Source organism: Poromitra crassiceps (genome assembly GCF_964638095.1).
Source record: "Poromitra crassiceps genome assembly, chromosome: 3".
NCBI lineage: Eukaryota > Metazoa > Chordata > Actinopteri > Beryciformes > Melamphaidae > Poromitra > Poromitra crassiceps.
In genome coordinates, this window is record NC_139625.1 from 84,534,825 (window position 1) to 84,558,025 (window position 23,201).

Genomic DNA, 23,201 nt, shown 5'->3' on the forward strand with positions numbered 1-23,201 from the left:
AGAGCGCTGAGCGCTGACCTGTGCTCCAGGGACCGTCAACTTTGAAAAATGATTTTTAATCCGCTATTTTTTGTGTGTGTGAAATGTTCTCCTGATTCTAAATATAGCTGAATTGCTCGGTTTGACCAAGTAAAAGTATTTTCATAAGCATTCTACGAAATGTCTATGGAAAAAAAGTGACGGATGAAATCCCTTTATTCTGGTTGCACTGTTCTACCTGCATAGTTTCAACGTGATGCCAGCTCATCTGGTCTGAAGGCAGGTTAAGGTCCAGCTCATCTGGTCTGAAGGCAGGTTAAGGTCCAGCTCATCTGGTCTGAAGGCAGGTTAAGGTCCAGCTCATCTGGTCTGAAGGCAGGTTAAGGGGCTGAAACACTTGAAAGGACTAGTAGGAATAGAACTGGTGGGAATAGCGTGATCCTTTTTCTTTATGCTGGTGCGAAAAGACTTAAGTAATCCTTCAAAGTTCAGAATGAAAGGAGAGATAAAGCAGCTTTCTGGTGCTATGGTAGCTAACAGTGAATAATGAAAGGAGAGATAAAGCAGCTTTCTGGTGCTATGGTAGCTAACAGTGATCTGGTGCTATGGTACAGTAGCTAACAGTGAATGGACTTGTAATGGTGATTGAATGGTGCCGTGGTTGCAAGTTCCCTCTTCCTAGCAGTTTGTTTCCTGCTCCCAGGTCAGACCCCCAAGGCCCTCAGCTCCACCCCCAGCCAGCAGGGGGCAGCGTCTCTGTGCTCCAGACGCAGGCCCAGAGGTAACGGCACACTCTCACACCTCTGCCCTCATTCACAGTCAGTGTTCATTCATAACGCATGTGTATAGATGTATGAATATATGTATGAATGTACTGAAGACGTTTCAGGGCTGCTGTTTGATGAAGACTCTCGCCTCAACACCTCTGACTCCCTGTTTGGTCACCATGGCAACGCAGGAGGACGCCCAGGGTCAGCTGACCTCAGCCACCACACCTCCAGCTCCAACTCACCTGTCAACTGTAAAGGTACACACTCACACAGACACACACGCACGCACACACACGCACGCACACACACGCACGCACGCACACACGCACGCACGCGCACACACACACACGCACGCACACACACGCACGCACGCACGCACACGCACGCACGCGCACGCACACACGCACGCACGCACACACACACACACACACACACACACGTGTTTGTATTGTACTAGTGGACCCGTGGGAGTTAGACCCCTCTGGTCTCCAAAGCCTCCGGGACACACTCAAATTCATGATAAATCACTGAGGATATCACTACATTCAGGAACACACTCGTCATAGATTTAACCATTTATTGTACAAATGGAAATACAGTTATGTTTGGTGCTTGGCGCTGAAGCCTCCGCTCCTTACAGAAGATGCTCCCTGAATCAGCCCAGCAGCATGAACAGGGAGCGCTATCCACAATCCCCCATGGGGATGCAGGGCTAAGCCCAAGCAAGACACTGAATAAAGTTGAACCTTTGAGCCATGCAAGACTCTGAACTAGAAAGGTGGAGGCTGGGGTGGTGGAGGCAAAGCATTGCCAGCAGCAGTGGTATGAAGCACCATACGTGAGCCAGATCAGAGTAAGAGGAGGCCATATTGAATGGACCTCCTTGTTGTGAGAATGATTGATGTGATTGGTGAATGTTTAAATGCTGAACCAATCAGCGGCTGTCAGCTGATTACAGTTGACAAGGTAAACTGCAAGGTAATGCCTAGATAGTGATACATTATATCATCTACTAATAAAACATATTATTATTATAATATTATATTATACTGCTTTATCATATATATATATGTACTGTATGTATGCATATATATGTATGTACATGACATACATGTGGGCTATGTGTGATTCATCAGGGTGATTCTAAGTTTAGATTGGAAAGAGTTAAGAGATGATGCATGTTTGGCAATATTGATATAAGTGTTCCATAATATGGCACCTCTGTAGCGTATTGAAAATTGGTTATTAGTAGTGCGACAGTTAGTAAGTTAAACAGTAAGTGCAGTTATTGCAGAAATAGACTCAATAACAACAATTAAACAAGAACAGGGCTATGCAACAGCGGAGTTTAGTGGCAGAAAAGATGTTTTCGCCGTTCTTCAGAGTGGATTTGAATTTGATTGGGTCCGACGCTGTTTGGCTGAAGGACTGGATTCGGCGATGCTGATTGGCTGAAGAAGTTGTCGGTCAGGTACTCCCACCCACTGAAATCACTGTGGACGGCTTGGAGTCCAGACTGATAAGTAGAACCAAACAGAATGTGAGGTGACATTACCAGACTGATAAGTAGACCCAAACAGAATGTGAGGTGACATTACCAGACTGATAAGTAGAACCAAACAGAATGTGAGGTGACATTACCAGACTGATAAGTAGACCCAAACAGAATGTGAGGTGACATTACCAGACTGATAAGTAGACCCAAACAGAATGTGAGGTGACATTACCAGACTGATAAGTAGAACCAAACAGAATGTGAGGTGACATTACCAGACTGATAAGTAGACCCAAACAGAATGTGAGGTGACATTACCAGACTGATAAGTAGACCCAGACAGAATGTGAGGTGACATTACCAGACTGATAAGTAGACCCAAACAGAATGTGAGGTGACATTACCAGACTGATAAGTAGACCCAAACAGAATGTGAGGTGACATTACCAGACTGATAAGTAGACCCAAACAGAATGTGAGGTGACATTACCAGACTGATAAGTAGACCCAAACAGAATGTGAGGTGACATTACCAGACTGATAAGTAGAACCAAACAGAATGTGAGGTGACATTACCAGACTGATAAGTAGAACCAAACAGAATGTGAGGTGACATTACCAGACTGATAAGTAGACCCAAACAGAATGTGAGGTGACATTACCAGACTGATAAGTAGAACCAAACAGAATGTGAGGTGACATTACCAGACTGATAAGTAGAACCAAACAGAATGTGAGGTGACATTACCAGACTGATAAGTAGAACCAAACAGAATGTGAGGTGACATTACCAGACTGATAAGTAGAACCAAACAGAATGTGAGGTGACATTACCAGACTGATAAGTAGACCCAAACAGAATGTGAGGTGACATTACCAGACTGATAAGTAGAACCAAACAGAATGTGAGGTGACATTACCAGACTGATAAGTAGAACCAAACAGAATGTGAGGTGACATTACCAGACTGATAAGTAGACCCAAACAGAATGTGAGGTGACATTACCAGACTGATAAGTAGAACCAAACAGAATGTGAGGTGACATTACCAGACTGATAAGTAGACCCAAACAGAATGTGAGGTGACATTACCAGACTGATAAGTAGAACCAAACAGAATGTGAGGTGACATTACCAGACTGATAAGTAGACCCAAACAGAATGTGAGGTGACATCATTACCAGACTGATAAGTAGAACCAAACAGAATGTGAGGTGACATTACCAGACTGATAAGTAGACCCAAACAGAATGTGAGGTGACATTACCAGACTGATAAGTAGAACCAAACAGAATGTGAGGTGACATTACCAGACTGATAAGTAGACCCAAACAGAATGTGAGGTGACATTACCAGACTGATAAGTAGAACCAAACAGAATGTGAGGTGACATTACCAGACTGATAAGTAGAACCAAACAGAATGTGAGGTGACATTACCAGACTGATAAGTAGACCCAAACAGAATGTGAGGTGACATTACCAGACTGATAAGTAGAACCAAACAGAATGTGAGGTGACATTACCAGACTGATAAGTAGAACCAAACAGAATGTGAGGTGACATTACCAGACTGATAAGTAGAACCAAACAGAATGTGAGGTGACATTACCAGACTGATAAGTAGAACCAAACAGAATGTGAGGTGACATTACCAGACTGATAAGTAGAACCAAACAGAATGTGAGGTGACATTACCAGACTGATAAGTAGAACCAAACAGAATGTGAGGTGACATTACCAGACTGATAAGTAGAACCAAACAGAATGTGAGGTGACATTACCAGACTGATAAGTAGACCCAAACAGAATGTGAGGTGACATTACCAGACTGATAAGTAGACCCAAACAGAATGTGAGGTGACATCATTACCAGACTGATAAGTAGAACCAAACAGAATGTGAGGTGGCATTACCAGACTGATAAGTAGACCCAAACAGAATGTGAGGTGACATTACCAGACTGATAAGTAGAACCAAACAGAATGTGAGGTGACATTACCAGACTGATAAGTAGACCCAAACAGAATGTGAGGTGACATTACCAGACTGATAAGTAGAACCAAACAGAATGTGAGGTGACATTACCAGACTGATAAGTAGAACCAAACAGAATGTGAGGTGACATTACCAGACTGATAAGTAGAACCAAACAGAATGTGAGGTGACATTACCAGACTGATAAGTAGACCCAAACAGAATGTGGGGTGACATTACCAGACTGATAAGTAGAACCAAACAGAATGTGAGGTGACATTACCAGACTGATAAGTAGAACCAAACAGAATGTGAGGTGACATTACCAGACTGATAAGTAGAACCAAACAGAATGTGAGGTGACATTACCAGACTGATAAGTAGAACCAAACAGAATGTGAGGTGACATTACCAGACTGATAAGTAGAACCAAACAGAATGTGAGGTGACATTACCAGACTGATAAGTAGACCCAAACAGAATGTGAGGTGACATTACCAGACTGATAAGTAGAACCAAACAGAATGTGAGGTGACATTACCAGACTGATAAGTAGAACCAAACAGAATGTGAGGTGACATTACCAGACTGATAAGTAGAACCAAACAGAATGTGAGGTGACATTACCAGACTGATAAGTAGACCCAAACAGAATGTGAGGTGACATTACCAGACTGATAAGTAGAACCAAACAGAATGTGAGGTGACATTACCAGACTGATAAGTAGACCCAAACAGAATGTGAGGTGACATCATTACCAGACTGATAAGTAGAACCAAACAGAATGTGAGGTGACATTACCAGACTGATAAGTAGAACCAAACAGAATGTGAGGTGACATTACCAGACTGATAAGTAGAACCAAACAGAATGTGAGGTGACATTACCAGACTGATAAGTAGACCCAAACAGAATGTGAGGTGACATTACCAGACTGATAAGTAGACCCAAACAGAATGTGAGGTGACATTACCAGACTGATAAGTAGAACCAAACAGAATGTGAGGTGACATTACCAGACTGATAAGTAGAACCAAACAGAATGTGAGGTGACATTACCAGACTGATAAGTAGAACCAAACAGAATGTGAGGTGACATTACCAGACTGATAAGTAGACCCAAACAGAATGTGGGGTGACATTACCAGACTGATAAGTAGAACCAAACAGAATGTGAGGTGACATTACCAGACTGATAAGTAGAACCAAACAGAATGTGAGGTGACATTACCAGACTGATAAGTAGAACCAAACAGAATGTGAGGTAACATTACCAGACTGATAAGTAGAACCAAACAGAATGTGAGGTGACATTACCAGACTGATAAGTAGAACCAAACAGAATGTGAGGTGACATTACCAGACTGATAAGTAGAACCAAACAGAATGTGAGGTGACATTACCAGACTGATAAGTAGACCCAAACAGAATGTGAGGTGACATTACCAGACTGATAAGTAGAACCAAACAGAATGTGAGGTGACATTACCAGACTGATAAGTAGAACCAAACAGAATGTGAGGTGACATTACCAGACTGATAAGTAGAACCAAACAGAATGTGAGGTGACATTACCAGACTGATAAGTAGACCCAAACAGAATGTGAGGTGACATTACCAGACTGATAAGTAGACCCAAACAGAATGTGAGGTGACATTACCAGACTGATAAGTAGAACCAAACAGAATGTGAGGTGACATTACCAGACTGATAAGTAGAACCAAACAGAATGTGAGGTGACATTACCAGACTGATAAGTAGACCCAAACAGAATGTGAGGTGACATTACCAGACTGATAAGTAGAACCAAACAGAATGTGAGGTGACATTACCAGACTGATAAGTAGAACCAAACAGAATGTGAGGTGACATTACCAGACTGATAAGTAGACCCAAACAGAATGTGAGGTGACATTACCAGACTGATAAGTAGAACCAAACAGAATGTGAGGTGACATTACCAGACTGATAAGTAGACCCAAACAGAATGTGAGGTGACATTACCAGACTGATAAGTAGAACCAAACAGAATGTGAGGTGACATTACCAGACTGATAAGTAGAACCAAACAGAATGTGAGGTGACATTACCAGACTGATAAGTAGACCCAAACAGAATGTGAGGTGACATTACCAGACTGATAAGTAGACCCAAACAGAATCTGTGAGGTGACATTACCAGACTGATAAGTAGACCCAAACAGAATGTGAGGTGACATTACCAGACTGATAAGTAGAACCAAACAGAATGTGAGGTGACATTACCAGACTGATAAGTAGACCCAAACAGAATGTGAGGTGACATTACCAGACTGATAAGTAGAACCAAACAGAATCTGTGAGGTGACATTACCAGACTGATAAGTAGAACCAAACAGAATGTGAGGTGACATTACCAGACTGATAAGTAGACCCAAACAGAATGTGAGGTGACATTACCAGACTGATAAGTAGACCCAAACAGAATCTGTGAGGTGACATTACCAGACTGATAAGTAGAACCAAACAGAATGTGAGGTGACATTACCAGACTGATAAGTAGAACCAAACAGAATGTGAGGTGACATTACCAGACTGATAAGTAGACCCAAACAGAATGTGAGGTGACATTACCAGACTGATAAGTAGAACCAAACAGAATGTGAGGTGACATTACCAGACTGATAAGTAGACCCAAACAGAATGTGAGGTGACATCATTACCAGGCGAGCTCTTTCTCTGGTGCACAGGAAGTGATGCGTTTTACGTTTCATTGATGACATCACAGTACTGGAGACACTGTTTGATTGACAGGTGCTCTCTGGGAAGTGCAGTGCAGAAACACAGCACTCCAAACAGATCCCCGGGCGCTGCACTGCGGCTGCCCACTGCTCCTAGTTCTAGGAAGGTTCCTAGTAGAGGATGGGTCAAATGCAGAGGATGAATTTCCCCACGGGGATAAATAAAGGATAACTTAACTTAGATCTTATACATATGTTGAACTTCTCTTTTAATCAGACGGTCCCCGGGCCGTTTCACTGAGAAATGCTAACAATAGTAACACACCTCGCTCTCTCTAGACTCATCAGATCGTCAAGCTCGCTCGGCCAGCCTCTCCAGTGATGACATCACGGCTCTCGGCCAATCGCAGCACTCTCTGCCACGTAGCTCCACCCTTCCATACGACCACGCACCGCAGAGGGCCCAACCACAGCGCGGGGGCGGGGTCAGGACCAAGACCCGCACATCGTCCCCAGGAAGTGAGATGGTGACGCTGGAACAGTTTCTGCAAGAGAGCAACATCAAGTCACCTCCTATGGTAATAAACTATACATAATAACTACCGTAAAAGCTGCTATATAAGACGCATCGGTATATAAGACGCATCGGTATATAAGACGCAGTCTATTTTGCAGAGTTTCCCACCGGCAAAAAAGGTTTCCTGTAGCTATTCATTTATCAACAGGTTTCTACCATTGACTGTATGGTTTATACAAGTTATTCTGCAGCTGTAACAGGTGGGACTCGTCGGGTGTGTGTGCTTATCTTACTCTGGATGGCCAAGAATAGAGACACTGCATGAAATAGGCCACGCCCATCACGGGGGAAAAGCTCCGTTCATTTCCACACACCAGCGTCATTTTCCTTGAATTAAACATAGCTAAAAGCTGTTGTGTGGTGGGGCTGTCTGTAGCACGTCAGATATGTTTGTTTGTTTGCTTGTTTTTCGTTGTTTAATGTGCATTTATGTGATTAAAGTGTGACACTACTTGTCGTGGATTACCTTACGCTTGACATACATCGACGACATCAAAGATGTATTTAATAGCGTGCATAAAATGCATGCACAAACGGGATTTGGGTTGTCTTAAGTACCAGAATTATACACAGGTGTGGCCAAGCAATGCTGGGCATTACGTCAATCAAAACCAATCAGATTCCCGTCTCGCGATCGCTGTTTGCACGAGGCATGCAATATGTTGTAATTCTCTCCATGCGTAATAGAGTGTACTCACTCGTGCGAGGACAGAGAGAGATGGAGAGAGCTTATTGACAGATCGTCTATGGTGCCAACAACCCTCCGGGTTATGGGATAGGTGAAGGTGAATAGCCTATGTCCATTGTCCAACAAGTTTTCTCAATGAATGTCCCTCTTTGCGATGTGATAAAAGTTTCTCAGTGAGTTATAGTTGATTGCCTCACTGAATTATCTGCTAATACCCAATCTTAGCAGCAGAATTTGATGTCCTGGCGTGGCAAGGCTGTGCGTAATGACATATGCAAAAGGAATTTTACTTTGCACTGCGCTGCGCAGCATGGAGATTATGGTGCGCTTCCAGCGAGTAAGAGGTGGTATTTAGCGCATAAGAGGTGCTTTTCAAAGCTCTTAGCACAAAGTAATTGCACGCTGCTGACGATAGGATAATGCCATCTATGCCCACATTTTAGCGCTGAAACGCCTGCTTTGGCATGTGGCACGCCTATGCCCAGTACAATTTTAACAGGCATGCGCTTGTGCCCGCCCCCAATTTGCATTGCGCACGGCGTTAAACGAGCGCAAACGCTAAATTACCGCTTTTGCGAAGATAGGGCCCAACTTTTCTTCTGTTAACCTTTTTCTTATGTTAACCGTGTACTTTTGTTATTTCCCCAAAAAGAAAGTGAAACCTCAAACATCCTTTAACGGTACTCCCGACTTCTTATCCCTGGATCTTCTTAGCCTGGATCTAAACCCAGGCTTAGCAGGACCCCTGAACTCAGAGTTGAGCTAGGCTCGCAGGTTATAAAAGCCAAAACGTCAGTAAAATATCTGGGCTGCATATTAGATAACAGTCTTGGAGGTGAAGAAATGGCTCTCCAGGTAGTGGGGAAAGTTAATGCAAGAAGCAGATTGTTAGCAAGGAAGGCCAATCTCTTAGACAGAGACAGCATTAGGGCCTGTGTACACCTAGCGTCTTTTTCCGACGTTAAACGCTGGGAATGCGCTGGGGAATGCTGATCCCAGCGCACAATATACAAGGAAGCAGTCTGCAAGTAACGTTAGTTCAGCTTGATAGCTGACAGCTAGCAAGCTAACAACACAGGTAGGCTACGCTATTAAAAGCAGTAAGCACAACACTCACCAGAAATATTAAGTGTCTAGCCGATCTGCTCCCACAATTGAGCCGTTCTGTCTCTGTTGCGATAGTTTTTCCATATGATTAGTTACCAGAAAAGGAGCAGCCGACACCAGCGTCTTTCTGAAAAGTTAAAATATTTTCAGCTGGAAGCGCTGGGAGTCGGCGCACAAAAACGCCGAAAAAAGACGCTGGGCGCTCTGCACTTTCTCTACACGTCCGTGTGCGCTCGCATACGCTCTCCTCCCATTGGAAACAATTGAAAATAGACGCTGGACCTGAGGAAAAGACGCCAGGTGGACACAGGCCCTAAGGCTGTTAGCAAACAGCCTTGTGCAGCAGCCTCACCTTGATTATGGCTCTTTGGCATGGTACAGCGGGCTGACAAAGGATAGTAAACAAAAACTGCAGGTAACTCAGAACAAGCTGGTCAGGGTGGTTTTGGGTTTCGGTCCACGTGACCATGTGGGCAGGAACCAACTACAAGAATTAAACTGGCTACCTGTGGAGGCCAGGGTGCCACATATTAGATTTACAATGGTCCATAAGAGAGTCATGGATAGGGCCCCAGTATACCTCACAAACTACCTCACCAGAGTAGGAGAAGCACACAGCCACAGCACCAGAGCTAGCCCAGCCAACCTACAGTCAGTTAGGTGCAAACGGAAAATAGGCCAATGTTCCTTTGCTTTCCAGGGGCCCAGTGAATGATCTGCTCCCACTGGATATTAAGGAGGCCTCAAGTCAAAGCACCTTTAAAGTTCAACTTAAGAGGTGGCTGCTAGATAGGGTTCCTGAGTAAGGGACGAGGCAGAAATGGCGTGTTATATTAATTACGGTAGTCTTCTTTTGTTATGCTGTAATAGAGTAATTTTAGTTTTAGTACTAGCTAGCCAGATTTTATTACGAAACTACAGAATGTGTGGTGCAATGTCTGTATATTTAATGTACTGTATGTCTAAGAGCAAGGACCACAACGGAATTAAGTTTTTATGTACTTTTTGTGTTATCCTTGATGCCTTTTTTTTTAGAATTGCATGTACATTTAATATATGGCATTTCTTTTTAAACGGATCATCAAATAAATCTATCTATCTATCTATCCCGACATGAATGCAAGACACACTGTCACCTTAAGAACAAAACATTTCGACTTGGCCAAAACAAAGAAAAGATACTATCATGGGATTTCTGGGATATCATGGAATTTAGGGAGGTGTATTCCAGACAGGGAAACTTAATGAAACTATTCTCTGGGCAAGTCAGGGAATATCTGTGAATTTAACAAATGGAAATGTAGCAGAATGTATTTTCCAACTTGGATCACATGTTCTTTGGTTTTCAGCCTGACTGCAGTGAAAAACAACATTAACAAACCAGGAAGGAAAAGCATTTTTAGGTCAGGGAGTCGTCCCCTCTTAGTTTTGGAAGGTCGTAGAAAAGTCATGGACTTTTGCATCCGGGCCGCTGTGGGAACTGTGCAATTAGGACTGATGAAATAAATGTGAAGAAAAATGACAAAAGACATTGTCCTTCCTTCATGTGGACAGATACAATCTTAATGTGCAGCTAGATGTGAGTCAACTACATTTGAAAGCACTGCTGTCACACTCCATACATCAATATCTGTCCGATCTGAACTTCCTCCCTGAAGCTACAGTAAGGGAGCGATTATGGGGCACTTAGTAAGAAATGATATTTGATCACCAATTAGTTAAACCGTCTGACAAATTCATGACTAATGCATTCAGGCCCATCTTTAAATGGCCGCAGTGATGCCAGAGTATACTGGCAACAGTGTTTCACTATACAGTGATGCCAGAGTATACTGGCTACAGTGTTTCACTATACAGTGATGCCAGAGTATACTGGCTACAGTGTTTCACTATACAGTGATGCCAGAGTATACTGGCTACAGTGTTTCACTATACAGTGATGCCAGAGTATACTGGCTACAGTGTTTCACTATACAGTGATGCCAGAGTATACTGGCTACAGTGTTTCACTATACAGTGATGCCAGAGTATACTGGCTACAGTGTTTCACTATACAGTGATGCCAGAGTATACTGGCTACAGTGTTTCACTATACAGTGATGCCAGAGTATACTGGCTACAGTGTTTCTCTTGCTTGCCAGCTGGTGTTTATCATTTCACTGACTGCAGTGCATCTCTCACCGGTCGAGTGAGAAGTATACTGTAAAAGGATTGGGAGGGACCTCCTTGAGTGATCGTTTTGCCTGTTCCCTGAAGGTACCAGCCACACAGATCGTTGTGCATTCAAGCTTGCTAATTTACATTCATCGTTGCTAATCGTCAGAGCCTCAAGCACTGGAGAACTTTCTTGAAAGAGTCACAGCCCAATGTTAAAAAGCCAATCTGTTCCTTTGTCCTGTCCATTCTGGAGTGTTTGGAATGTAATTTTATGAATGCACTTGTTATCTGATGTATTTGATTTGTGGCCAAGTCCTGCACATAAATCGGTTGCTGCACTCCAGGCTGTGGTCCATACACTAATATCGACTGGGCCAGGCGCGAGGAATCAGCGTGAGAGTCTTACATGTTAACCTGTTGCTCATGTCCTATCTGTTCAATCCAAACAATTATCCTGTCTCAATGACATATTACACACATTTCTTCATACTCACAATCCCACAGAGAGGGAGAGGCCATCACAGTGACCTCTTAAGAACACACACACACCAATAATAATACCCATCAAGATAGGAAATTATTGGAAAGTCTTGGCCTTGACACACCCTTCTTGCTTAGACTAGACATTGATAATGATACGTTTAAATCAATTGAATTAATGAATGTAATAAATACAGTTTCCCACCCTTAGGCTAGGTTCTCTGTTGAATTAAAAGCGTTTGAATGTGATACCTGAGCTTCCATGTAACATGCTAAACACCAATCCATTATTCATCAACGTAATTGATATAGAACTTATTACCATTACAGTGGAACCTGCTTATAGTGATCATGGTTATAGTGATCAACCGCTTATATTGATCAAAAAGCTTGGTCCCGAATCATCCCTATACACATGCTGTGTAAATAATTCACTTATAGTGATGATCAATACTCTGCTTACAGTGATCATTTTGGGCCTTGTCACACCTGAGAACAATGGGAAAAAATGTTTAAAACTAGTCATTTTATTTAAAAAAAATTACTTACAAACTGCCAAAAAACTAGCCAACGAGATACACCAGCAATACCTGGTGCATGTCTGTCTGTACTGTATATCAGGATCAGAATCAGAATCAGAAAGACTTTAATGATCCCCGGGGGGAAATTGGGACAAGTTACAGTAGCTCGCTCATATGGAGAGAATGCTGCATGTCTGTCTGTAGTGTATATGGAGAGAAGGCTGCATGTCTGTCTGTAGTGTATATGGAGAGAAGGCTGCATGTCTGTCTGTAGTGTATATGGAGAGAAGGCTGCATGTCTGTCTGTAGTGTATATGGAGAGAAGGCTGCATGTCTGTCTGTAGTGTATATGGAGAGAAGGCTGCATGTCTGTCTGTCTGTCTGTGGAGAGATGGTGGCGTCTCTGTCTATGCAAGACCACTGTCTTTGAAGCAGCTGGAGGCCTAGGCTAACTTACTATAGTGATTTTTAAACTCAATAACATTCAGTAAATAGCAAAGCTGTTTCATTTCTTTATATGTACTGTATTCATGTAATAATGTCTCCATGAGAAATAAAGAAAAAGAAAGAAAATCTGTTATAATGATCATCCGCTTATAGGGATCAATTTGACCTGTCCCAAAGTGATCACTATAAGAAACTTAATTGATATAGTACTTATTTATTACCATTATTAATAAACTTAATTGATATAGTACAAAATTAGATGAAAGACCTAAGAAACAAGACAAACTGGGCAAGATTTAAAACAGCTAATATTTCACCGTTCTATGCTTTCTATTTATCCATCTTGTTTCTATATCTAGGTCTCCACAGGAAGCAGGGAGGATTTAATGACCGACTATTTCAACAGAAGCCCCGCCCCCTCCACTCCCACTGGCCGAGACCAAGCCACTCCCACCAGCTACGTCACGCCCACCGTCCAGCCAGCCAACCAGAGGCCAGGGCAGAGCGTCAAGCCCTCTCCCCGCCAGCCTGTCGGCCAATCGCCAGCCTCAGGCCAGCCCCTCGCCCAGAGAACTGGCCAATCGCTGAGCAGGGCATTCAGCCTGGCTTCGGCCGATTTGCTGCGCTCCAATGGACCGGACAGTTACCGTGGCAACGGCGGGTCTCCCGGCCAATCGGATGTGGTGGTTCGGAGGCAGGGGGGAGGAGCTAATGGCAGAGAACGGCCACTCTCTGCACAGCTGGCCGGTCCAACCAATCAGCACGGAGACGCGAGCTTCTCAAACCCGCCCATTCACCATTCCTCCTCCCTCAATCTGCAGACGGAGAGACGCGGGGAGAGAGAGAGAGACAGGGAGAGAGAAAGGGAGAGAGAGAAAGCGAGGACTCCCGTCTCTCGGAACGGCCCTTCCTCTTCCTCCACCTATCATCACCGCGGCGAAGTGGCCATGGTGAGCCCTGTCAGGGCAGTGCCGGCGCTGCGGTTGGATGACTCTTCGGAGCAGGGGGAGGGGCTAAGAGAGCAGGAGGAGGGGCTAAGAGACGGCCGCTCACCTGACCCCTCCCACTTAAAGAAAGAAGGCGAGAGAGAGCGGTGTGGGTCTGTTGAACGCCCGAAAAGCACGCCCGCTTCCCCCGACCCCAACAACGACCCTCAGACCGTTTGGTATGAGTACGGCTGTGTCTAAATACTGCAACAAACTCATGGAAGTCTGTGGGTGGGGCTATGTCTAAACACAGGAGTCAAATCCTTAGGTCTACTACAGACTGCACTGAGTACTGGCGTACGGGCTGGGTTTTGTCTAAATACAGGATTAACCACTGGAACTCTATGGGCTGGTCTCTGTCTAAATCCTGGAAAGCAAAGCCACATCTGAAAAGATCTCGGCGTACAGGAGCCGTTAATTAACTTCCTGTTTCCTAGAGCTACATTTTGTAGCTGAAAAACAACCAAACAGCTTTACTGCCAACACAGCTGCTTCAACCTTCTCCCAGGAAGCATTCTGAAGTGTAGACCTCTGGATCCTATGGATTGATTTTACTCACTATTTTGTATCCCGGGCTGAATCCTTTCTAGGGGGGATGCAAAATGGCTGCAGATTAGCTGCGACATCAAGTGTAAAAAAAAAAAAAAAAATTTTTTTTTGATTGGTAGGACAGTGGCAATGTAAAAAGTTGAGAATTGACCTAAAAACTAGATGGCTTTTCTGGGGCTAGACCACAACACTATGGATTCCTCAGTGCCCGAACCTACTGTCTTCTGATCCAGCAAATAGTCTGATCCCACCGGATGGGATTGCTATAGGGCGATGGACCCATTCGTGTGGATCTTTAAGAGGACATTACGATTTGGTTAACTGAGTTAACTAACCATGAGACTAAAGAAAAACGACACACACTGGCTGTTTCTGACCCCCTTAACTATGGGATGTTTGAACCAGTTGCACCCATTTGACTCTTTCTCATACACAATTGCAGATGGGGGCGGAGACATCTGAAACACTTGAAGCCCCCAGCTCATATCTTCCATAGAGGACACAGACAAGTGAAACAAAAACACTTGCATTGAAAGAAAAATGCATAGTTGTGGATGTGGACCATAACACTAAAGATGGGTGTGGTTTAACAACGGGAACTTAATGGCTTTGATTGTTGGCCAACACGCTCTGTGGCCTTGCAAATGTTCAACTGGAGGCTCTCAATCCACAAAGCCTGTAACCCAGGAATTAGACCTCCCCCTGCTCCGCCAGCACTGAGGGGCCTGGGTTTTGAGTGTCGGAGCGAGCCAAGAGGGTGGGGCTGTTAAGGGGCTTGTAGTGAAGTGAAGGAGACAGAAGCACCAGACAGAGCAACTGAATGTATCGGATGTCTTCACAAACCTCTCTCACACACACACACACACACACACACACACACACACACACACACACCACACGTCACAAACCTCCTCTCTCCTCCAAACACTGGAACAGATGAGAGGAGGAGAGGGAGAGACAGTTGGATTCGGGGGCAGAGAGATTGACAGGGTCCCCACAGTCATGGAAAACCTGGAAAAGCCATGGAATCATTAAAATCCTTGAAAGTTTTGGAAAAGTCATGGAATTTTGTTGTGTGTAATGTAATTAATTGTTACAATAATTATTTGTAGATAACCTTCCATGTAATGTAACATAACGACAAATTTACTTTCTGTAGCTGTTAATGCAACTTGGCGTGCGTGGCGTTTTGTTTACTATCATACTTTTTACGTAGATTTTAGTGCTTTTTCTATTTATGGAAAAATTCAAGATTTTTTTTCAATATCTTACTTGTAAATGGGACCCACCGACTCCAAATTAATACTAGAAATTATTACTACACTGATCAAATAGGACACACCTCTGTATATAGGATTGTAGTACTTCTTGTATTTATATTAATATTTGTATGGAAGATTCCTGTTTTATTTCAATGTGGTGCAGTGAGTCTAAAGCAGCAAAATCCAATATAAAGAGGTGTGTCCTATTTGTCCAGTGTAGTAATAATTCCTGGTATTGATTCAGAGTCACCGTCTCGCATTACATGGAAATTCTATCATGGAGCCTTGAAAAGTCCTGGGAAAGTTTTGAAATGTATCCTTGAAAATGTGTGGCGACCCTGTGGAGAGGCTGAGGGAGCAATGACTGAGAGGGATGCTGGGATAGAGAGAATGCAGGAAAGAGGGACAGATATAGAGAGGGAAGGATGGAGAGAGAAACAGACGGAGAGATGGAGGCACTCCTCCCACTTTAATTACACCCCTCCATCTTTAGATCCAATCCCAGACTCGGACACTTTACTGGAAATATTGCCTGGCACTAGTCTCACAAACACACACACACACACACTGGGGGGTTGGATGTGGCTAGGCTAACCAGTGAGCTGGACTAAATTCTCTCTCTCACACACACACGCACACATACACACACTTTTGGGTAAACCACTGTGTTTTGTTAGGGTGTATCGCTGCACGCTAAGTTAGCCAGACAGTACTGGACAGTTATAGGCACCGTGCACAACGCAGACAGTCAGGCTAAATCCATTAGGATCACAATAGTTAGTCGACTCGGAGTCGGCGTGCAATTTGTTTTGGCAATACTGTACTTACCTTTGTGTTTTTATTGATCGATAAAGAAATACACTACGTTTTTGGGAGATTGTCTCGTTGATCATCTTAGCTGAGATGAGAACAACACCAAAATGCTCCTGGTATACTTTTGGCTGCAGTGCTCCATGCTAACACTTTAGCATGGAGTTGGGCGATATTAGCTCCATGCTAACACTTTAGCATGCACTATGTTGAGTGATGGTAGGCTCCATGCTAACACTTTAGCATGCACTATGTTAAGTGATGGTAGGCTACATGCTAACACTTTAGCATGCACTATGTTGAGTGATGTAGGCTCCATGCTAACACTTTAGCATGCACTATGTTGAGTGATGGTTGGCTCCATGCTAACACTTTAGCATGCACTATGTTAAGTGATGGTAGACTCCATGCTAACACTTTAGCATGCACTATGTTAAGTGATGGTAGGCTCCATGCTAACACTTTAGCATGCACTACGTTGAGTGATGGTAGGCTCCATGCTAACACTTTAGCATGCACTATGTTAAGTGATGGTAGACTCCATGCTAACGCTTTAGCATGCACTATGTTAAGTGATGGTAGGCTCCATGCTAACACTTTAGCATGCACTACACTATGTTGAGTGATGGTAGGCTCCATGCTAACACTTGAGCATGCACTATGTTGAGTGATGGTAGGCTCCATGCTAACACTTTAGCATGCACTATGTTGAGTGATGCTAGGCTCCATGCTAACACTTTAGCATGCACTATGTTGAGTGATGGTAGGCTCCATGCTAACGCTTTAGCATGCACTATGTTGAGTGATGGTGATATGTTGAGTGATTGACCAGCAGGACAATCTCCCAAAAAACGTGCATTCCAATGTGAATTCCTTTAAGCCCATTTGAATTGAGAAAGAGGAGGATGACAGGGAGAAATGACGGGATACTGCTGATCATGTTAACGATGATAATGAGAATGATTGACTGACCTTTTGTCTGTACTGCTGTCTGTAAATAGAAGTCTGTCCTTCCCACATGACCATGTTTAGAACTGACTGACTGCAAAGGAGGAAGGTTAACACTGGAGTGATGATGAGGAAGGTTAACACTGGAGTGATGAGGAGGAAGGTTAACACTGGACTGATCTGTGCTGACAATGTAGATTTGGCGTTGGTGAAATATTCTCCATTGAACAAAAGCACATTTCAATTATGCAACAAGATAAATTATTTTATGTGTAACATCTGTACATGCCAGTCGATTTTATAAACTGTAGGCTATTTCAGTAAAGTGCACATACAATTGTAGAGAACTTGGGATACTTTTTGTAAAATCTTTACATTATAAAGCTTTTTGAGAAGAGTGTTGATACAAAAAAAAACTTTCCCATAAACTGGAACAAACCTGTGAATGTGTTGTAAAATCTCATTTTTAGATTTTTTTTAAACTTTAAAAATCCTAGTAGTGAGATTGTATCAACCGATGAGCTGACATGATGTTAGCATCTCCACATTCTGGATCAACCAACCAAGATCCTTTCTTCTACCTGTCCGTGTGTTTAGCTGCTTTACCTTCGGCTTTGTTTGTGTTGTCCTGTTTTTTTGTTTTTTTGTTTTTACTCTGCACTTAGCTCAGGACTTGCTGTCGTTGAGGCTGTCGTTAGATACAAGGGAGATAGATCACACTTTGTGTGTGTGTCATCAAGCGCCCTCGCGTTGATCAACTCTATTACCTGGTTCTGTCTGTTTGACGAATTGCATGTCTGTCTACCTACCTTGCTGACTACCTGCTTACCTGTCTGTCTACCTGTTTGCTGCCTGTCTACCTGTTTGCTATCTGTCTGTCCACCTGCCTTAATGTCTTCAGTGGAAAGAAAATAGTACTAGAACAGATGCAAAATGCAGCTGCAGATGAGACGGACTGCTTCTGGGATCATTAGGATTTATTACTGGAATAACTGCGAGTACACTTTATTACTATTGCTGACTGGAATGCTGTGATGTGTCTACTGTGCTTATGGTTAAAATGCTTCCTAGTTGGACTCAGTAGAAACCACTGATGATGTTAATGACCAAAAGCCTTTTGTTAATAAAGTTTTATAAATTTGAACCAACTGTCAGCTGCTGTTTTAACGAAAGGCTGAAATATAATTCTGCATCCGCCTCAACTTGGAGCCTTGCCGGCGGCAGCTGGTCCTATAGACTCGAACGTCAGCTTGAGAGGGGGTCACAGGGGGAGTCCCCAGCAACATGAGTCAATTGTGTGATTTCACTATTATACAAATGACTAGAAGGTAGCCCAAGGAGAGAATGTACTGCATATACTTGGTAATAGCTTTCACTCTCTCCTGTCCTGTTATCTCCCCTTCGTCAGCTGCGTCGAGTCACATTTTCAAGGAGCTGCACGCAGGCTCGCCGACCCCAGCGCATCCGGCAAGGGGTTCGACGCAGAAGTGTGTCGAGGCCTTTAGAATCACACACAGACACTTGTGCTGCCTTCAGGTGCTCCTCATAAGCTCCTGCTTCCATTTTCCAAATGCTACTACAGCTCTAACAAAATGGACCCTGTAACAGAAATGTGTTTATGGTGGCGGGCTGGCAGTTGTACCCTCCACACCCTAAACAACACATCTTAGTAAGTCTGTGTTGTTGCTGGTGAACTTGTAGTTCAGAGTTTTCCCACAGCACCTGAAGGCAGCATCTCTATCCAGTTCAGATCTCTATTGCCCCTCGAGGGGGAAATCGGTTTGCAGTAGAAGGCAAAAAAGTAGCTACAAACGCAATGTGGGCTACATGAGGACATGGGACATTGCAACATTGCAAATCAACAACCGACCAAGGAAAAAATCTGTTTGTTAAAAAGTTTAAAAAAGAAGAAGTTAAAAATATCAGAAAGTTAGGTATAATAATAATAAGGTAAAGTGCTGTCATGCAGTGCAATTAAGGTTTAAAGTGCAAATTAAGCACATTTATTGCAGAAGGAACAAATGAGAATTTGTACCTATTGTTTTGAACCCTGGGGAGCCCAAATCTCTGTCCAGATGGGAGAAGAGCAAACTCTTCTAGGAGTGGGTGGTCAGAGATGGCCAAGATTGACCTTGCCTTGTGCAAGACTCGTCTAGTCAAGTCAAGTCAAGTTTATTTATATAGCCCTAATTCACAAGCATGTCTCAGAGGGCTTCACAGAAAGTATGTCTAGCTAATTCTAGCTGACACAACAGTATCAAGAATATACAGAATAAAGATAACATTTGAACAATTGATGTAGAAATATAGAAAATATAGAAATGAGGAGAGAGCAGGAGAAGGGAGAAGAGCAGGGGGAATGTGAGAGAGTGATGGGGTGGGGAGGGAATGGGAAATGTTGGAGGGTATAGGAGGTGGGGAAGGAGCAAGAGGAGAGAGCAGGAGAGGGAAAAGGGTGGGGAGGGGGCGGGTGTGGGGGAGAAGAGAGCAGGGGGAGGGAGGAGGTGGGGAGAGAATGGGAAATGTGGGGGAGGAGAGAGCGTATGGAAGAGTATGGGAGTATAGAGGAGTATGGGAGACTATATGGAGAGAACAGGGAAGGGAAGGGAGGGCTAACTGACACAACATTAACAAATTACAATAGTAATAATAACACATCGAACAATTATATGATAGAGAAATATAGACACACATCTTGCAAACGGACATATGTCGATTTCTTAGCAACCAAACTATGCCTAATTTAATTGGCTGCAAGCCTTTAGTAGTGAGTCCCTTTGCCAAATAAACACATGTTCACATATAGAGCTTATGGGTGCCTCGCTTTAGGGAAGAATGAGTGCCATGCTTTAAATAGTGGCGAAATATTAAAAGTCGTCTGTCTGCTAAAGAGAGCTGCTGCGTGCAGATTATTTTTGCTGGCTACTTTGACAATATTGGACAGTGGATTTTTGTTGTGCACAGTAAGTTTCCAAAAGCAAGAAATTAAACAAAAGGTGAAAATAGACTTGATACAAGATTTGTCAAATAAAACCATCAAGGTCTTGTCCACATTAAAAGTGTTCAGTCTCTGCAGGCCCTTTTTGCAGATCGCAGAAGTGTTGAGGTCGTGCTTCAAGTTCTTATCAATTGTTCCCAGGTACTTCTAGGGTTCCACAGTCTCGACAGGTGAGCCCTTGATAGTAGTTGTTGCAGTGGGAGGTTGATCTGGATGTTTTTCTGAAGTCATGGCCATGTCTTTGTTTTTTTTGGACATTTACTGTAGCTTCAGGAAGTGGTTCTCGCACCACCCAACAAAGTCTTCCACAACTGGCCCATGGTTGACCTCTCCATCCTCTAGCACAGTGATTCCCAAAGTGTGGGCACTTTTGCAAAATGACAGGAGGCCAGGGCCCAGTTAGTAAACAAACATTAATATACATTTTGGACTGTAGGTTTTTGGGGTGTCAGCCGGAGTTTAGTCTCACAATTTTGTGCACACCAGATAGTTAGGTTAAGTTAAGTTAGTTAAGTACTGTAAGTGCCTGGACAGCGAGCAGATGGCCCTATTTGACAATTTAGCTGGAGCTCAGTCAAAGGGGGGCCACTCTGCACCCTATCACGGGCCGCATCTGGCCCCCGGGCCGCAAGTTGCGTTTCACTGCATTAGATGATTAGATCAACAGATCAAGCTTCATTTTCATCTTAAAATCAAACACACAAATAAAAACATCATCCTGTGTGTGTGTGTGTGTGTGTGTGTGTGTGTGTGTGTGTGTGTGTGTGTGTGTGTGTGTGTGTGTGTGTGTGTGTGTGTGTGTGTGTGTGTGTGTGTGTGTGTGTGTGTGTGTGTGTGTGTGTGTGTACTGTGTGTACATACACACGCTTCCTTGCTTACAGGGGAAATCTGATGCAACCAGGAAATGAACCTGTTTGAATCATGCGTCAGATACCCCACACATGCACGCACACACTGGGCCGGATTCACCAATGCAGAGGTTCTCAAATGTTTTTCAGTCAAGGACCCCTTACAAGATGGAAAATATACCGGGGACCCCCCTCATTCTGATTTGTGATTTTGGGCTAAGCTTAATTGTTTCCACGGTAACGTGCTTGACTTTTAAATTGATAGGTTTGTTAGATTAGAATGTAATCCATGAACCATTTTAGATTTAAAGCATACAAATTTTTTGTTGAACTATATGGAAGTTAGTGATAGTTAACTTAGGTTCAGGAGTAGGGCCACACCTCAACCACTTCTCTAACCACGCCTCTAACCACACCTCAATTACCTGGCAGGTTACATATACCTGGCGAACCTGTCACGGTCCCAGGGCCGCCCATAAGGGGGGGGTAAAGGGGTAAGCTTCCAGGGGCATCACCATTAGGAGCCAGGCAAAAAATAAATAAAAAAATAAATAACACTAAAATATATCTCCCATCCTGAAAATGCGACAACTAATTTATAACTAATTTATTTTTTGCAAGGAGTCGAACAAATACACAAAACACAGCAGCACTACTGCTGCAGCAGCAGTAACAAGGCATGCTTGGGCAGGAGTGCTCCTGTGGAAAATAGTGCCATTCTGATGTAATCCCCCATCCGACCAATGCAGTGAGAGGCAGCAATGTGCCGCAAGGCATCTAGTCTGTCGGAAAGCCAAAAGAAGAAGAAGAAGAACAAGGCAGGTTTGGGGCGGACCATTTTGCTTGGGGCAGCAGCGCAGGCACCATTTATGGTGTAACACACAACACAGACAGGTGATAGCAAACAAAACAAGACCAGGTGATAGCAAAATGCCAGGAGCAAAACAAAAGTCAGGATGCCAAAATCGCAAGGCAAAAAAAAAAGCGGGAGCAGGCAAGGGCTTTAGACCCAAATAATAATCTGTGAACAAACTTTTTTCAGTCAGCTCCGAAAGCTGCAGCGTTGATATGAGTAAAGTGCGTGCGGGGGAGGGGGGGGGCATAGTGGCTGGACCCTTCCAGGGGCACTGCCATCTCTCTGGGCGGCCCTGCGCGGACCTCCTGGCAAAGTGCCGCGGACCCCTGGGGGTCCCCGGACCCCCATTTGAGAACCACTGCCAATGTGTTCTTAAGAAATGACGTAAAATGAAATTGTAGGAAGTTCTTAAGAATCAGAATCAGAATCAGAATCACTTGTATTGCCACAGTATGCAAGTTACATACGAGGAATTTGTCTTAGTGTCTGTATGCAGCGTAGCGGTCACATCAATATACAGAGATAAGAAGTAAGGAAGATAACTAAAGACAATCACAACGTTGCAAGTGCAATCAAATCGAGTAAATATACAATATGTACATGAGTGGTGAAGTGTTCTCTGGATAATAAATATGAATTTACGTTGAATTTACATGAGATTTACAGACTGAGTTAAATAGACGTTAAATAGGCAGTGGATTTACATGAATTTACAGTCAGAGTTAAATAGAGTTTACATTGAATGTACATGAAATTTACAGGCTAAGTTAAATAGGCATTAAATGTGCAGGGAATTTACATTAATTTACAGTCCCAGTTAAACAGGCATTAAATTAGATATGAGTACAGTTTTATGGGGGGGGGGAGTTCAGTTGAGTTTAGGAGGAGGTAGTGAGCTTTAGCTCAGGAGGTAGAGCGGGTCGGCCAATGACGCAAGGGTTGGCGGTTCGATCCCCGCTCCCTCCCAGCTGCCGTCGCTGTGTCCTTGGGCAAGACACCTAACTCTCCTTGCTCCCGATGGTGTGT

At 43.6% G+C, this 23,201-nt stretch overlaps 1 protein-coding gene across 1 annotated transcript in view; it reads left to right on the forward strand.

Annotated features, from left to right (window-relative positions):
* The window catches only part of ccdc88c (coiled-coil domain containing 88C), a gene marked incomplete at its 5' end in the record, with an annotated part of 110,420 nt that extends 91,846 nt beyond the window's left edge, over positions 1-18,574 (forward strand). The window contains 4 exons of the mRNA XM_083633190.1: positions 683-760; positions 860-1,006; positions 7,281-7,519; positions 13,278-18,574. Of these exons, the coding sequence (XP_083489316.1) occupies positions 683-760; positions 860-1,006; positions 7,281-7,519; positions 13,278-14,105 (1,292 nt within the window). The 3' untranslated portion in view covers positions 14,106-18,574. The remainder of the gene's footprint in view (positions 1-682; positions 761-859; positions 1,007-7,280; positions 7,520-13,277) is intronic.
* Positions 18,575-23,201: the final 4,627 nt, after the last annotated feature.